Here is a 17,553-nt window from a genome sequence, read left to right on the forward strand (position 1 = left end):
TTGCAGAGTTATGCTAAGACGGTGCAGGATATATGACAATTTCCCCCGTGAAATGCTAACAAAAACCTCTAGAAGCAGGAAGAGAAATAAACTCAATGCCTGTTGCCTTTAAGTAACTGCGAATAAACTTGGTATCCTCAGGCCCTCCCTTACCACTGAATGGGATTTTAAAAAATCTGACTGTTGCTAAGAAAGGACTACAATGAAAGGTAAGGCAGCTTGTAAACCAACTTTCCCTCCTTTTTTAAAGTCTCTCTGATTTCTACGAAGTCCTTGCAGGGATTGCCCAGACATTAGAAAGACTGGGGATACCTTTTTGAAAGCAGTTTGAAAGCTAATGTAGTTGATCCCATTTCCACAGTTTCCAGTTCATAGGAGTAAGATTCCATATGGCATGGGGGCAGGGAACCAGCAAATTGGTTGAGTTTCTTGTGGAAATTCTACCTACTTCAGCCAAAGCTTGGCATTCAGAGATCCGTAACCTGGAATCCAAGTTCAGGAAGAGGGCAGTTTGCAAAAAATTACCTTGTCACTGTCCAAACGTTTCCTCTGCTCATGGGACTCAGTTGGACTCTTCAGTGCTGAAACAGAAAGACAAGACGTGAGCAGAGGTGGGCTTAGGGGCACGGAGCCGCATCACAGTACTTGCTGGTGCGCTTGCCGAGCTGTGCACAGTATGAACGTGATCGCCTTTATTAGGCCACAAGCAATTGAAGAGGAAAGGCCTGGAGGACACCAGCTTCCCTGAAGCCATAGGATACAGAGGAAGGTGGAACTTAGGCCTCAAAGAGAAGGAACAGCAGAGGCAGAATACGCGACAGGAAGAGCAGTGGCAGAGACAGGGCATTCCAAGATCCTGAGGAAATACGGAGGCCTGTGGAAAACTGGGGACGGAAGTAACATTCTAGTTTGAGGGAGACGGGTAGACTGGGGTAAGTAACACCCTCTTTGACTTTGCTCTGCCCTTGAGTGCAAAAGCCTGGGTGGAGGCTGTGGTCCGTGAGAGAGGAGTCTCACACTGTAGAAAGGGACGTGCACTTCGGATAAGATATGTGGCTGGCTGGCCAGGACATGCAACTAAGGGTGTGGAGTGAGAAGCACAAAATTTTGAGACTTTGAGGGCTGGAAGGGACCTTGGAGATAGTGAAATACAACTCCAACCCTGCACAGAATGGGGAAACTGAAGTCCACAGAAATTGGTTGACTTGCCCAGGGACACACAGTTAGGACTAGGAGCCTTGGTCCCCTGACAACCTAACTTCTTTCAAAGTGTGATGTTCATAATATTAGCAATCAGAAGCGGCAGGCCCTGGTCCATCATAGCACACAGCAGCCATAAACAGCCTGGACCGAATGCCCGCTTCCATTCTTTCCACTGTTCGCTGTTCCTCCTCCTCACTGTTTCACAGCGCTCTTCACGATGATTTAGCAAACTCTTTTGACTTAGCAAAGCCGTAGGACATCATTCAGCAAAATTCTACGTTTTTTTTATTACTCTTCCTGATCCCCTGGAACGATCTCAATCAGGAGCCACAAGGAGTTGCTTTTCATTCTAAGTAATGAGGTTGATCAGAGGTTACAGAATCGCACTGAATATTTTTCTGAATTGTAAGTCTGGACAAGTTCATGAATCACATGATCCAGAATTCTAATATTACTCCAACAGATGTCCACTCTTAAGCTGCAGGCAACGGAATACTCTTCTAAACTTTGGCCAGCACAAAAAATTGGGTTTCTGGCCAAATTAGCACTAGGGCCCATGTGTGTGTCATTGTGTATGCCTCATTCCGTCCTTAAGATCATGTTAGCGTGAGCATAGTTTTTAGAAAGACTTGCTGGGCATCAAGCAAACTCCATTGCAGTCCTGGCGGCTGGTGGGCCATGTCATCCTCTATTGAGGACACTCTTTGGGAAGCTACTAAGGCTCGATCTCTCTAAATCTCCCTGCCTCACCCCACCATTAACAACGTTGACCAAAGGAACGTGCAGAATAGCCCCAGCTGGCTGCCCGGTGCCAAGTACACTGGACAAGCACGCTTCTCCTCACTTTGAGCAGAGATCAAAAGGCTTCCTTTCTTACAGGAAAAAAAAATTAATTATGTTGCTTGAATATGACATTTCTGATTGATTTAACACCAGTTTCTTTTTGCTGCTTTCACTCTTAAAATGGGCTTTTCTGCAAAACCTGCCATTTCAAATGGCCCTTCCTCTCCCGCTCCCCTATTTGTCCTCACTTAGTGGCTCTGAGAAATTTCTCCAGTGGCATCTGGAGGAATGTGCAGTTCTACTGTGTCACTCATGCGTTTTCTCTGATTTGGGTCTGGTTGCCACCCTCAGTAAGGAGGCTTGCCTTTTCCAACATTTAATCAAAGTTGCAACTTATATTGATGGCGTTCTGAAAGCAAATCCCATTTCCCCAGGCAACTAGATACTACAAGTCTGCTTGAAGTCCAGCGGGCCCTGGTGAATCTGTACGATCTGAACTGGTAGGTCTTCACCTCTGACCTGCAGTCTGGCGAGCATCTAATTAGGTATGATGTATTGGTGTGGCTTAATCACTTACATAATCCAGAAAAGGAATCCATTGTAGTGTGGTCTTATTAAGTGGTTAAAAAGAATAACACATCCTTTTCCTGAAGAAGCAACCCTAAGGGAATGGTATGAATTGAGATATCACTTACATTCCGTCTCAATTGGTTTTAATTGGACTTGGGACTTAGGAGGAATTTATTCGGTTCTCTTGTATCTGAGGCTTTTCAATGCTTATTAGTGGAGATTACTAATCATTCTAAGAAACATCGTGTTTCCTGTATCTTAGCCTGTAGAGCTATAATTCATCACTTCTTGGTGTTAGCAACTCCTCTGTGAAATGATTCTCACAGTCTAGTTCTCCAATGCCAGAAGCACAAAGGTCTTCTGGAAACTTCTACCACAGGGTGGGAGAAGGCCTGTTCATTTATCAAGAACTTGGGAAGAAAGCCAAGGAGGTCCACACACTGCATTTTACCACATGCTATTCTCCTCAGGGCTTAAGAGATGTTATATGGGGCATTGGCTTGAGGTCACAATGGAAAACTACCCTGCCGTGGTCCTGTGATTGCCATTGGCCTTTTCTCTGACTCCTAAGAATGTGGGTTTTAGCCACTTTCCCTAAGGGCCAGCAAAAGCCATAATGCACCTCACCCCCAAGGTTGGCTTTTTAGAAAATACATAAAGGACCTCCTTTGCTGCCAGCCCTGGCAGCATCAAATGGCAAAGTTTTGTATTTAAGGGACATTGACATTTAAGATTGAAAAGGAATTTGAATTTCTAAATTAAAAAAAAATACGTCCATGTGATTTCAAATTAAAATATGGTTGTAAATTCAGTCAGCCACACATCTAACTTATTCCCCCTGGAGGAAGATTAATCTCTTCTCACAAGGGAATTCATGTTCTCGCCTCAGAATTCAGTTACGGGCTGTTCCTATTTCTGTCCGTGCAGCTCCAGCTAACTTGGGTCAGCTGTGTGTATAAATATTTGCTTACTTAGAGCTCAAAAAAAGATCCCAAGATAAGAACAGGCCTCCTACAGTCCCCTGCTCTCAACTTTAACCTCATGCCTCCAAGAGGAGGCCAGAAAAAGGAGAAAATAGGCTGTGGGGCCACTGAGAACTCAGTTAAGGGGAGGGACCCGACTCTCTAACACAGGGTAGCGGGTCTGGTGTTGGTGCAGCTGGCCACAGAGACAGGGCTGTGCCTGACTTCTCTCATGGGGTTGCTCACTCCCAGGCTGGGAGGGGAAGAATCCAACTCCTTGAGTATTATGGATAAGGTCCTAGAGGCAGAATCAAAGAGCCAGTGTCCTAGGGTAGCAACGGGAGCAGTGGTTCTCAAAGTGTGGCCCCCAGACCAGCATCTTCAGCATCACTTAGAAACTTGTCAGAAACGTCAATTCCCAGGCTCCACCCCACAGAATTCCACTCGCTGGGGGTGGGGCCTGGGGATTTGTGCTTCAACAAGCCCTCCCAGTGATTTTGATGTGCAAGTTTGAGAATCACTGCTCTGGAGTGTCCAAGACCAGTGGGTCCTGATCTAGGGTCCTTGGGAATCTAGGAATTCAAAAAGGGACTAACGGATTTCTAAGACTGATATTTGGCATTTCAAAAAGCTGAAGAAAAAGGGTTATGTTTGCCCAGAGAAACACTGCTTGGCTAATGCAACTGTCACTTTTCATTGTTGCTGCCTAGGATGATAACAACTTGGTATAGTTATAGTTATTCTGATCAAACAGCACTGGCTGGTAAGCATAAATGCCATTAATTAATCAAAAACAGATGTATGGATTAATAATTCCTAAATGTAGGGTTCTTGGAGGGAAGACAAAACTATTTTAAACATAGGCTCTATGGCAGTGAGGGGTATAATTAGAGAAGTCTTGGGTGACTAAAATTTGGAAACCAGCCACGTGGACTCTGTCTTCGATTTGCCATCTATTTTTGGTATAACCTTAACCAAGTGAGATAGTCTTCCTGGGCTCTCAGTTTCCCATGTATAAAATGGACTTAGTAATGCTTGTCCTCTCTCGGTCTCACTCTTAAAGACAAATTGGATCACGAATGTTTTTCTTCCAAGCAAATGGGTGCATGCTATGCGTAAGTGATAATACTCTGGAAATTATATTCTCTCTCTAGGATGGCAATACGTTGCCTATTCAGTACCCAAATGACAGTCTCGGGGGCGGTCTGCAAATAGCGCACTTTCCCAACGTAGCTTTGTAATATTTAAGGCCTGGCTTGCACACTTGGAGAATTTGAGGCAACGTACGTGAATACTTTGGAATTTCTCAGAAGAAAGACAAATGCAAAGTGTGCCTGTACTTACTGGTTTACTAGTTTCGAAGGAACAAGGAACTGGAAAATTGAAGGAGGAGGGGTGGAAAGAAGGAGGAATTGATGATTGTTGACCCAAATGGGCTTGCCCTGAAATTCCAGGGTGCCTTTTCCTATCTCTGAATTTGAGATGTTAGAAAGAAGGGAAGAGGCAGACAGATTAAAACCCTTGTGCCGTGTTCTGCTCAAACAGCCAAGAGTGTGTGGCAGGGTGCTGTAGGGAGAAGCCAAGTCAGATGAATGCACGGAGGAAAGGAAGAAGACTTTGCCCAGTCAACTTCTCAAAACTATCAAGAAGCTGCATGTGGTGTGGGGACAGGAGCTGCCCCAGTCATTCTTCTTGCTATTCAGGAGAAGGATCACAGAATTCAGGGATTTACCAAGGCTTTGCAGTAAGTATGTGGCTGCTGTGGCTTGGATTAGTCTGCAAAACAAATAAAGGCAGCACCATTCATAGACAGCTCATCGTATCTTTAAATTCACTTACATCGATCAGATCATGGAACCAAGCTGCCCAGACTTTCACTCTGGCCAGCGGCGGCTTTCTCTGAGTCTCTGTGGAGAAGTCACAGCCTCTCTGGGTCCCTGGTCCTCCACAGTCCATTCCAGTTCCCTAATCTCGTTTTGTATATTCCAGGAGAATAAGCTAAATGTTCCTCCTCTTTCCCCTGGGTTCCGATAAAATATTAGCCCCACTTTAACAGCAGAGGGAGAGGGAAAGAGAAAGTAACTTCTTTCCTTCAATCCTCCCAGAACTCACTCCCGTGTAGTGGTGTGATGCTGTTCAATATTTTTAAAGGGGACAATTAAGCAGGGGCAACTTGGGGCCCCATCTACACTGTGACTGCTTTGAAGCAGAATTCATGTCTGACTCCTCTGTTCCGTATGGCCTTCCTCACAGCAGATGGTCAAAATATCTACTGAATTGCCCTACGACCCTCGATTACATCTAATTCATGTAGCTGACCATCCTTCTGCACTAAGGCTTCTGGAGTGGTTGGAATACAATGGTGGTGTTTAAGATTCTACCCAGGAGAGTGATGCCCAAGGAAAAGAACTGTAGTGGAGAAAACTTGCATGAGATACGCTGAACAGATCCAAGCCCCTTCGGTCTACAAGGGGAGGAGGTTGGGCTCTGTCCTGAAGTCATGAGAAAACGGAGAACCTTGATGTCGTCTTGCAGCCTTGAGCCTGAAAGGGAGGGGCAGTGATGCCATCCTTTTGAATTCTAGTTGATGGCAGCAAAGTAGGCAATTTGAAATCTTCACTTTGATATTCAGACTTGGGATTTTGGAGAGAAGTCCAAACAATAAATTCTTAAAGTTTCTAAGTTAACTTCGAGAGGATATTTCATGACTATTTTGAAATTGTAAATTCCACAATTGATATTAAAAATATGAAAGCAATGTTAGAATCTGGCCTGGACACATGCTCCTGGCCTGAGAACCTTTTTCCACTGTTTAAAGTTGTTCTAGGGGTTCTGGGCTGGCCTCAACCCTGCTTTTCTTGACTAAATTCAAGCAACACTGCCTTTAAATTCATTCAAAGCACCTGAAGGGGACAATCCTAAACCCATAATGTATACAAGTAAGAAATAAGTAAATGCTTAAGAGAAATGATTAAGGGGGTTATAAAAGAGAATTTGTCCCTGTTTGCGGTGGACCCTTTGTTAATCATCAGCACTTCAAAACCTGCATGGCCAAGAAGGAGGAAGGCATTAAATTCAATCCACCTGGACTAGTTTCACTAGTTGACTGAAAATTACACATGGTTCAGTTCATTGGAGTCAGTGAAGGGAGAAACCTTATAATTTAATCATCAGTTTGGTGTGCAGTTGAAGTGAGATCTGCCATACAGCCAACTCAGTGGAATTTGTCAGTCACTCTTGGTCATGGTGACACATAGATTATGATGTAGAACCTGAAGTTATTTCATTAAAACCATTGGTTTCCCTGGGCATTTTCACACATATATATTTTTTATTTTCCAAATTCCAACTGAATTTTTTGGCCACAAATATTTGATGATAGAAACTTAAGTAAGTGCTTTTAAAGTTCAAGTAATTCCTTTTGAATATTTGAGGAAAGAGCCCCATGCATGGATCAGGACACATGGGGTCCAGCCTCAGCTCTGTCACAACAGGAGGAGAGGACATTTTTTTGCAATAGACAATGTCCTTGAAATTTAACCTAATGTAAAACTCAAGACTGATTCTGCCAAAGGATAACAGGCGTTTCTGTTGAGCAGCTAAAGGCAGTCGTGCGCTACAATGATAACACGAGGACAATTAACAATTCATTTGGACGTGAGCTTTCAATTTAGCATAAATTTATGACAAGTTTTAAAATTTGGGGAGAGAATTGCAATTATTCCAAATTTACGGATACAGTGAGATTGTATTAACAGTTTTATTGTGCATACATTTAAAATCTCACAGTTCAAATTTGCAGAAAATAGGACTACATTGGGACCTGGCTTGGGGACACTGAGAAAATCTCTTGGGACTCTTCAACCTGAGTTTCACGACCATTAAAGACAATGGAGCTTGAATGGGGTCAGGGGTTTTCAAACTATTTTGAAGAGAGCCAGCTCTCTGGGTGGATAATCAAGGGCGTCTACGAAGGATGAGGGGGGCTGAGTGAATGCGACAGAGGCCCCTGACCCTGTTTCAGCCAGTACATATATACACAAGATATCTTTAACAATTAAAAAAATTGAAAATCATGGAATGAGATGATCTCTAATGACTATTGACTTTTCTTCCCTCCACTCTACCCTCTTCCTTTCTCCTTTCTTCTTTCCTTCTGCTTCAAAAAATTCAAATAATAGAATGAAGAAATAAAAGGCCTTCTGGTGGAATGTAACAAATTCCACCTTGAATTATACTTATGTGTATTTCTTTCACCTTTTTCCCTAAAATCTTGAGTCTCTCCAAAGGACTGTCTTGCTCATTGTTGTCCCTATAGTACCCGGCACACTACTGTGCATATAGTCTGGTTCATAATAAAATTTGTTGAATTTGATTGAACTGAAAGGACTCCGAGACTATCAGTTCCTCTTTCCTTCTCCCAATTGGCTGCAGTTATACATGTTTCCTTAGCTGCCTGAGTAAGCACACGCCACTCTGCGCTGCATTTAGTTGCATGTTTAGTCTCTGATGGGGTTGAAGATGCCAACCATCTCTGCTCTTAATCTCTCAGCAAGTTAAGAGACTCATCCTGAGTCGAGCTTTCCGAGAAGAGCTAAGTAGTCAAGGTCTGTCTGGGCCTGCAGTGTGGGCCTGCTGTGGCTTTGACATTTTTCCACAGCAGAATCCATACTCTTGGAGAGCCTGGTTGAGAGGCGCTGGCTGAAGACTAGGGACAACTGATGATGCTTAATTAAGCTTTATCATTTTGCTGAATTAGAAAGAAAAATCATTTCATTACTCATAGGACTTTTTTTTTCCAGTAATTATCTTAATGATACAATGGACTATGGATGCAAAATTTCTGTCAAGCAGTATTTCATTAACAAGTACTCTACTGGATTCTGGAAAGCTTGGAGAACAGAATAGTATATTCCTATTGGGCCCTACTCCACAAATGGACATTTAATTTACACAACTTACATAGAGATGTTATTTAAAAATGTATTGTAGGGTTCATTCCTACCTTCATTGGGTGTTTTTACTGATGCCCAGAGATTTAATCCCATAAACCTCAAAAAAACAAGTTTATTCTCATCCATCATCCAAATACCAGCTGCAAGACCCAGGTTCAGAGTATTTAAGCTCATGAGTAGAACTTTGAATCAGTTGTGAAGAGCTTGAGCTGATGAAAGGCACTGGGTCTATCTGTTCCATCTGCCTTTCCAGAATTGAGGGAAAGAAACACCAGTGAGGGGCTGGATTATTTTCCTACTACTCAAATCAGTGTGCTCATTATATACTTGAGGGCACATGGTGTAGACGGTGGTCTGCCGAGAGGATCCTGGTGGATCTACACTTATCTACAGTCCACTCTTAGTGAATAATTCTTCTAGATAATGGTAACCAAATTAGATTCTACAGATTTGCAAGAGGATTCAGGAAAAAGGATTCAGGTCAGCTCTGAGTGAAGATGCATTTATCTGCAGACCTTTGGTCTCTCCTGTGTTTTCAGCACCTCCGCTAGTGGGCTAAGATGAAACAGGCCACACAAACCTGCCCCTTTGGTTTTTTATAATAGTTGTACCTATTGTTTAAGCAGCCTTTAAATTGCAGGGTGAGCTGTGTTTTTTTGTGCTTAGCAAATCTCTAAAAAATTATCCCACTTTAAGGTCACCTGCTGTTTACTGTTTGTAGTGCTTAGCCATTAACCAAGAGCTATTTTTGAATTACGAAAGAAAAGGCCTGAAAAATTCTTAGTTTTGTTCTGGCTCTGAAGCACAGACTATACTCAAAATTTTTAGAAATTGGGTCATAGGGCTCCAATAATATTAACTGCCCGACAATTTATCAAGGGCAAACTTCTGCTTGTTGGATACTAAACTCTCAGGTAATAGTCGCAACAGGGACCTGGATTTCTGCAAGAGTCATTATGAATCTTCATTTCTAAACTTCATCAGGGGAGGAAGTTAGAAAGTATAACTTAAAGGAGTTCCAACTGTGACTTCATCCATCCAGGGCACCCTTTTGCCTATTTCTATAGATAATCAAGAGTTAGCTTTAAATGCTAAATTGATTGGAAATTTCAAACATATCTTCTGAAAGATATGGTAATTCTTTTCTGATCCAAAATATGGCCAATAATTCAACACTATACTATTTATGTCGGAATGATATTGCTATTTGGTATTCCAGAAAGGAAGCACTTGACAATATTCAACTAATTGTGGACTCAAGTACCCCAAACAGGACTGAAACTCAGGAGGTGAGAAAAAGGTGATGTGATTGATGTTTCTGGAATGAATAGAGATAATATCCAATGCCAAAAGTAGGAGAGGGCAAGGGATGCCCATAGTAAATTATGTTTACCCTAAAAACAAACCCACCACTTTGGAAGTTTAAGTACAACCTATATCATTAAAGGGAAGCACTTGCAGGTGAGTAGCATTTGGGGCAAAGCATTCAAAGTCTGGGATTTCTGCTCACACAGATTCCATGAGGATCTCAGGAGACTGATACATGGGCTTAGACTAAATGACCTCTGAGGTGCTTTCCAGCTCCCAAATCGCATGGTCCCATGGGTAAATATCAGCCAATAAGAGATGCAGCTACTCACGTGGTATTATGCCTTGGTTAGCCAGTTGTTCCTGGGTCCTTCTCTGTTGAAGTCGTAACTGCAAAACTTAGAAAAGGAAGGGTTAGTTGTGAGTTGGGCTAAGTATAGTTAGAATTGCTTACATTTGCATCATACTTTTTTTACACAGCACTTCTTATTTTATTTCTAGAACAGTCTGGAAAGTTTGTGTGAAGTACATTTTTATTTCCATAGTAGACAGAGAGAAAGAAGGTGGAGAGGAGCTGAGGCGGTTGCAGGGTTTTGCAGCAAGGAGGTAACAACCTAGGATTCGAGCCCTTGTCTCCTCTTTGAAGTGAATGTTATTTTTACACCACCATGCTCTCTCTCTCTGCCTGCTATAACACTTGGGAGATGAAGACCATCAAACTCTGCTAGAAATTTGCCCCTGATTTCGAAAGGCGAGAGAGAGTGAAGAAAGCATAGGCTTTGGAGTCTCACCTGGGTTCAAGTCCTATCTCTATCCCCTCCAGAGGTGAGTAAATCTGGGCAAGTTGCTTAACCTCTCTGACCCACAGTTTCCTCATTTGTAAATTGGAACTATGTCTACCTTGCAAGATTGCTATAAAGTTTGATAAAACAATGTATGCAAGTGGCTTAGCAGAGTGCCTGGCCATCAATAAATGGTAGTATTATGAGAATCTGGAATCCATCTGGAAATTCAAAGAAGGGCTATTGGAGTCATTTTTTGCTAGAAAAATTAAAACATTGTAAATTGTCAAAACTATATATTATAAAAATATGTTACTGTCCTTAGCACAAATAGATTATATATAACATATATTTACATATGTATAAGAAGAAAAAAATATATATATATTAAATTATGAGTGTTGTATTTGTGATTTTCTCCTTCTCCTCACCCTCTCCCCTTAAGAAAATTCTATCTTTGGACATTTAGTCTCTTCCTCATGGACATTTCTCTTTCTCAGGGAGATTCTAAGTTTGCCATCTCGGTTCCTGAGTTTAAGTTGCTCAGAATAAGGATAAAAAGAGCAGAAGTTTGCAAAGAGAGAGATTAGTTTAATCAGCTTAAAATGAAAAGAGATAACAAGAACTGCTTTTATGAAAAGAAAATTAGAACGGAGGGAAGAGGCACAAAAATGAAAAGGCTATGTGGGCTGATTTTCAAGTTTATTTAGTATCTCAGAGTGAGGCTTCAGGGAAAATGCAGTCATAAGACAAAGTGACAGAGTAATGGAGAAAGATAATTTTAAAAAGTGTTGCCATGGGTTCTGAATTGAATTCTCACCAATCTTCTTTGGGAGAGACCAATGTTGTTGAAATGCTTTTAATTACTTTTGGTTGCTAGACTGTGCTTCATTGAATAACCTCATATGACTCCATGTTCTGACTGGACAACAAAGAGGACTAAATTATTTTACTTTGTGAATAAATGAAAACGATATGAGAGTTTGTTATTTAAGCCCTCCTTCAGACAAACCCTCACACTAATAAAAACTGTAAACTCTGAACAAAATATAAAAATAACTACCTGAGGAATCTGAATAGTAAACAAGATCAGGCAGATTGTAGAGGAGAGTTGAAACTTGGAGAAGTGACTTGCATGTGGGTGAGTTTCTCACTTGGGGGAAAATTGAGGGTGACCTGTAGTCATGAAGTGGTGGGTCACGGGCGACTAAAATTCCAAGAGACAATGTAGTCATCTTTCTGGCCAGAGAACTCAGGGAAAGGTACTCAGATACCATGGCTGACCAACAGCGACTGAGGGGGAATCACACAAGGGAGAGAGCTGGAAAAGGAAGCAACCCCTTAACTCTGTGTATGAACCCCCACAAGTTTCAGGTTGATCCCTTAATGATGTTTCTATGGGACAGACTCAAAGCAGCACAGCAAAGGTTTAAAATAAAACTGAAATTTTAACCTCTGTGCATATAGGTAAGAGAGAGCTTCAAATTTGAATCTACCTGGGTTAACTGTGTACTAAAACAAAAAACATGAGCATTCTTCAGAGAACTGTAAAAGAACTCAGAGTCTATGTAACATAAGACTTGTAATGTTCAGGAGAGACTCCAAAATTGCTTTACACACAAAGCACTAGAAAAATGTGACTCATTCTAAATGGAAAAGACAATTAACTGATGCTACCCTTGAGGTGACACAGATGTTGGAATTATCAGAAAGAACCTTAAAGTCATTATTTTCAACTATGCGCAATGAAGTAAAAGAAAACAGACTTGAAATGAATGAAAAGATAGGAATCTCAGCAGCAAAATAGCACACATAGGAAGAAACCAAATGCAAATGTTACAACTTAAACTAGAACATCTGAAAATAAAAATTCACGGAATGAAGTTAATAGAAAAATGAATATCAGAGGAATGATTGATAAACTTGAAGATAGATCAAACTGAAGAAGAGAGAGAAAAATGATGAAAAAACCTGACAAGAGTCGCAGGGCCCTGTGCCACAATATCACAAAGTCTAACATCAGTCAATTAGAGTCCCAGAAAGAGAGGAGAGAAATAAATAACGGCCCAAAACTTCCCAAACTTGGTGAAAGACAAAAATTTACAGATTCAAAAAGTTCAACAAACTCCAAACTGGACATATTCACAGAAACCCACATTTAGATACATCATAATCCAAAAGCTGAAAACAAAAGGTAAAGAGAAAATCTTGGAAGTAGCCAGGGAAAAGCAACATATTATATAAAGGGAAACATTGATTCAAATAACCACAGACTTCTTATCGGAAACCATGGAAGCCAGAAGGTAAAACAAAAACAAAAACACATCACAGCACAAAACAAAAAACCTGTCAATCCAGAATAAAATACGTCCTCTCAGAATAAAGGTGAGATAAAGATATGTTCAGGTAAAGAAAGAATAAGATAATTTGTTGGCAGCAGACTTCACTACAAGAAATGCGTAAGGAAATTCTTCAGGTTGAAGGGATACGATATCAGAGGGCACCGAACATTTAGGAATGACTAAAAAGGATCAGAAATGATAAATATCTGGGTAAGTATTAAAGATTTTTCTTTTTCTTCTTAAGTTTTAAAAAATACATATAGCTATTCAGAGAAAAATTATAACACTGGCATGTGGATGCAATACAGACAACAACTATAACATAAGGGGCCCTTTATGACTGCAAAGTTTCTACACTTGACATTCAGTGGCATAATATTAACTAGATGTAGATTGTGAAATATTACTGATGTATATTATATTCCCTAGAGCAACTAATAAATAAAAATACAAAGAGGTATAGCTAAAAACACCAATAAATTAAAATGGAATGTCAAAAAATTTTCAGATAATACCCAAAAAGGGCAAGAAATGGAGAATATAGAAACAAAAAGTAGAGGGACGAACAGTAAACAAATAATAAAATGGTAGATCTAAATCTGAAAACATCAATAATTACCTTAAGTATAAATGGTCTAAACACTCAAATTAAAAGGCAGAGATTATTGGAAGGGATAAAAAAAGCAATATTCAATTATATGCTGTCTACAAGAGACACAGTACATATATAAAGACTCAGACTGGTTAAAAGCAAATAGATGGAATAAAGATATACCATACAAATGGTAAGCATAAGAAAGCTGGAATGGCTATATCAACATGAAATAAACTTGTCTTTGAGTTAGAGTATTACCAGAGATAAAGAAGGGAGATTTCATAATTTTAAAAGGGACAATTCATCAGGAAGACCTAGGCATTATAAATGCATAGGCATCTAATAAGAGCCTCCAAATACTGGAAACAAAAATTGACAGAATTAAAGGCATAAATAATCTCAAAATCATACTAGCAGATTTTAAGATCCTTCTCCCAACATCTGATAGAACTAGATAAAAAAATCACTAATGACATAGGGGATTTGAACAACAATGTCAATCATCTTTATTTAATTGATTTTTATAGGGCTCCACAGCCAGACCCGGTGGTCTAGTGGTTAAGATTTGGTGCTCTCTCTGCCTCGGCATGCGTTCATTTTCCAGTTAAAGAACCACACCACCCATCTGTCAGTTGTCATACTGTGGCAGCTGCATGTTGCTGTGATGCTGAAAGCTGTGTCACTGGAATTTCTTAACACCAGCAGGATCACCCATGGTGGATAAATTTCACCCAATAACTGTGGAACAAACATTCTTGTCAAGTGCATGTGGTATACTCACCAAGCTGTACTAGGCCATACAACAAGTTTCAATAAAATTTTTGAATAGAATGGAACTCAGAATATGTTTTATGATCATATTGGAATCAATCAGAAATTGAAAGCAATATGCTACTTAGGAAAATATTTGGCAATACACTTCTAAATAATTCATGGGTCAACATAGACATCACAAGTAGAATCAGAAATATTTTGAACTGAATGATAATAAATATATAATATATTACAATTTATGCAAAACAGGTAAAGCAGTGCTTAGAGGGAAACAAAGTTTTAAGTGCTTATGATAGATAAGGAGAAATTTGAAATCAATGACCTAATACCACGAATAAAAAAATGGGTTATTACTGCAGACCGTAGATATTAAAAAGGATAACAGGAGAATATCATTAACAAATTTGTGCCAATAAATTCGACAACTTAGATAAAATGGACAAATTTCTTGAAAACTACAACTTATCAAAATTTATATGAAAAGAAATATAAATCTGAATAGTGCTATATTTAATAAATAATTGCTTTGATTACCAGAAACCCACTCCCCTTGCCAAAAAACAGAAACAAAAACAAAAAACTCCGAACCCAGATGGTTTCGCTGGTGAATTCTATCAAAATGTTGTGATTGGAATAAGTTATTTTCCAAGTTCCCCATCAGATAACTTTCATATTCTACATATTACACCTTTAGTAGATAAGAATCCTCAATTATTTTGTATTTCAATATCATAGATCTCAATCCAGCAAAGGATAAAGTTCACAGAGCTATCCCACTGCTAGACTCAACCATTTTGAAAACTGTTTCAGTTCTTTAGACATAAGCTATTTTGACTTAGGTTTAGTTTTATTAAGGCAATAGAAGTGAAAATCGAAGAGAAAAATATGAAAAAAAATTTGAACAAAAGAATTGGGAGAATATGGTGATATGAGGGAAGAGAAAAATATATATCCCCACATGTGGAATTTGGTATACGGTTTGAGGCTAACCATAACTTTAATTTATTCCCAATAGTTGGCAAACTATATATATGTCTGCCATTTATTAAAGAATTTTCCTTTGCTCACTGATTTGTAATGTTGCCTTTGGCATTTATTAAAGTTCTAATATAAGCTGTGACCTGTTTCTAGGTACTTAGATCTAATTATACTTCCTATCTTTTTCTTTATTCTTAGCAGTAAAAGTAGTAAAGGTTTTCTGTTTCAAAATGGCAGACTGAGTACACACCAGACTCCTATAAATAACAGAAATGATAGTTTAAAAAAGACAATTTAAAAAAATCTATACACAGGAAAAAAAGACAGGGATTCCTCAGTGGATTGGAAGTACAAGTAATCTATGAGATGAAAAGAATATGGGATTGATTGGATTGGAAAACTACATCCCAAGACATATGCAAATGAGTGATTGAAAGCCATGCCAAGAATCCTCCTTGCTCTGGAGGAGGAGGGGATTTAAGGCTCAGTCTAACAGAGTTTTAGTTGGGGTAACAAAGCAAGAGGTCAGTCTCTACCATGTCCAGCACCATTCCCCATATTAGACCAGGAATTGGTTATGGGGGATGCAACTGTCTGTCTCCAGATGGCAGCAGCAAATATGGCACCTTGGGAGACACAGAGGTGGGCTCCACATTGTTGGCAATACCTAAGGGGAACCCTTCATTGGCTGAAACTAGCTACTGGTCATCCTGTGCCCCTCTCTGAATCCCTGAAATCAGATCAAAGCACAAGTGTTAGCAACATGTCTTTTCCCCACAGACTGTGCTCATCTGTACATCAGACAGTCTAACAGGTCTCCACAAAGGTACAATGTGAGGGTACGATCGAGACTCACTTCACCTGAGACAGACGTCAGCACTATGAAAGAAAGACTCCAAACTCACAATGAAAGAACGTATACCCAAGGTAACAGTGTGAACACATGGGAACAGTTCTTTCTCAGAGAGAGGCAAGAGAATTTTCATTAGTTAAAAATAAAATTAAATAACCATCTCACATCCATTAGGATGGCTATTATTAAAAAAAAAAAAGAAAAGAAGTTTTGCAGTGAGGATGTGGAGAAATTGGAACCCTTGTGCACTGTTGGTGGGAATGTAAAATGGTGCAGTTGCTATGGAAAACAGTATGGTGGCTCCTCAAAAAATTAAAAATATAGCTATCATATGATCCAGCAATCCCACTTCTGAGTATATATCCTAAAGAAGAAAAAAGCAAAGACTTGGAGAGATAGTTGTATACCCATGTTCATCATTCACAATAATCGAAAGGTGGGAGTAACCCGAGTGTCCATTGACGGATGAAGGGATAAACAAAATGTGGCATATACGTACAATAGAATAGTAATCAGCCTTAAAAAGGAAGGAAATTCTGACACATGCTACAACATGGATGAAGCTTGAGGACATTATGCTAAGTAAAATAAACTAGTCTCAAAAGGACAAATATTGTATGAGTCCACTTATGAGGTATCTAGAGTAGTCAAATTTATAGAGACAGAGAATAGAATGGTGGTTGCCAGGGGATGAGGGGATGAAAGAATGGAGAGTTACTGTTTTAATGGGTATTGAGTTTCAGTTTTGCAAGATGAAAAAGATCTGAAGATGGATGGTGATCATAGTTGCACAAAAATGTGAATGTATTTAATGCCACTGAACTGTACACTTAAAAATGGTTAAGAAGATAAATTTGACATTATGTGTGTTTTACTACAATTAAAAAAAATTTAAAAAACAAAGATCAAAGTAAAATTTAGTTCATTAAATAAACTCAAATGGATTGCTGAATATCAGAGTGAATATAGTTAAAAATGAATTAGTAAGCCAGAGGACTGAACTGAGCTGTTCTCTTAGATGTAACACAAAGGGATAGAGAAGCGGAAAGCAAAATCAATAGGTTCCCAATGTGGAAACACTGCAAAATGTAGAAAAGCTGCCAGGAAGAAAAATACTTTACCCCTGACCTGGAGATAACTATTATTAATATTTGATTCATGTACTTGAGGTCCCTTGTCCTACATATTCATGTCAGAGCACATAAGTTTTCCTTCACTAGCTGCTTTTTATTAGTAATATATCACAAATATATTCTCATATCATTTCATACTCTTCAAAACATACTATTTTAGTAGCTGCAAAGTATTTTATTTTTTGGTTATTCTATGAGTTATTGAACCAAATTCCCATTATTTGGTATTTAGTTTCCAACATTTTACTATGAAAAACAGCAGTAGGGGGGCCTGGCCCAGTGGTTAAGTGCTCATGTTCTGCTTTGGCGGCCCAG

At 39.5% G+C, this 17,553-nt stretch overlaps 1 protein-coding gene across 4 annotated transcripts in view; it reads right to left on the reverse strand.

The window, feature by feature from the left end:
- MYOCD (myocardin) overlaps positions 1 to 17,553 on the reverse strand; it is a 94,224-nt gene that overhangs the window by 47,498 nt on the left and 29,173 nt on the right. For 2 of the 4 annotated variants that reach the window (XM_070482317.1, XM_070482318.1), the window contains exons 2-4: positions 10,114 to 10,179; positions 5,251 to 5,294; positions 526 to 581 (exon numbers count right to left, since the gene is read on the reverse strand). Coding sequence is in view for 2 of the 4 variants with exons in the window: in XM_070482316.1 (XP_070338417.1) it covers positions 526 to 581; positions 10,114 to 10,179 (122 nt within the window). In the remaining 2 variants the exon portion in view is untranslated. The remainder of the gene's footprint in view (positions 1 to 525; positions 582 to 5,250; positions 5,295 to 10,113; positions 10,180 to 17,553) is intronic. The other 2 variants (XM_070482316.1, XM_014864175.3) reach the window with 1 other exon arrangement.

This window comes from Equus asinus, chromosome 13, assembly GCF_041296235.1.
Source record: "Equus asinus isolate D_3611 breed Donkey chromosome 13, EquAss-T2T_v2, whole genome shotgun sequence".
Lineage (NCBI taxonomy): Eukaryota > Metazoa > Chordata > Mammalia > Perissodactyla > Equidae > Equus > Equus asinus.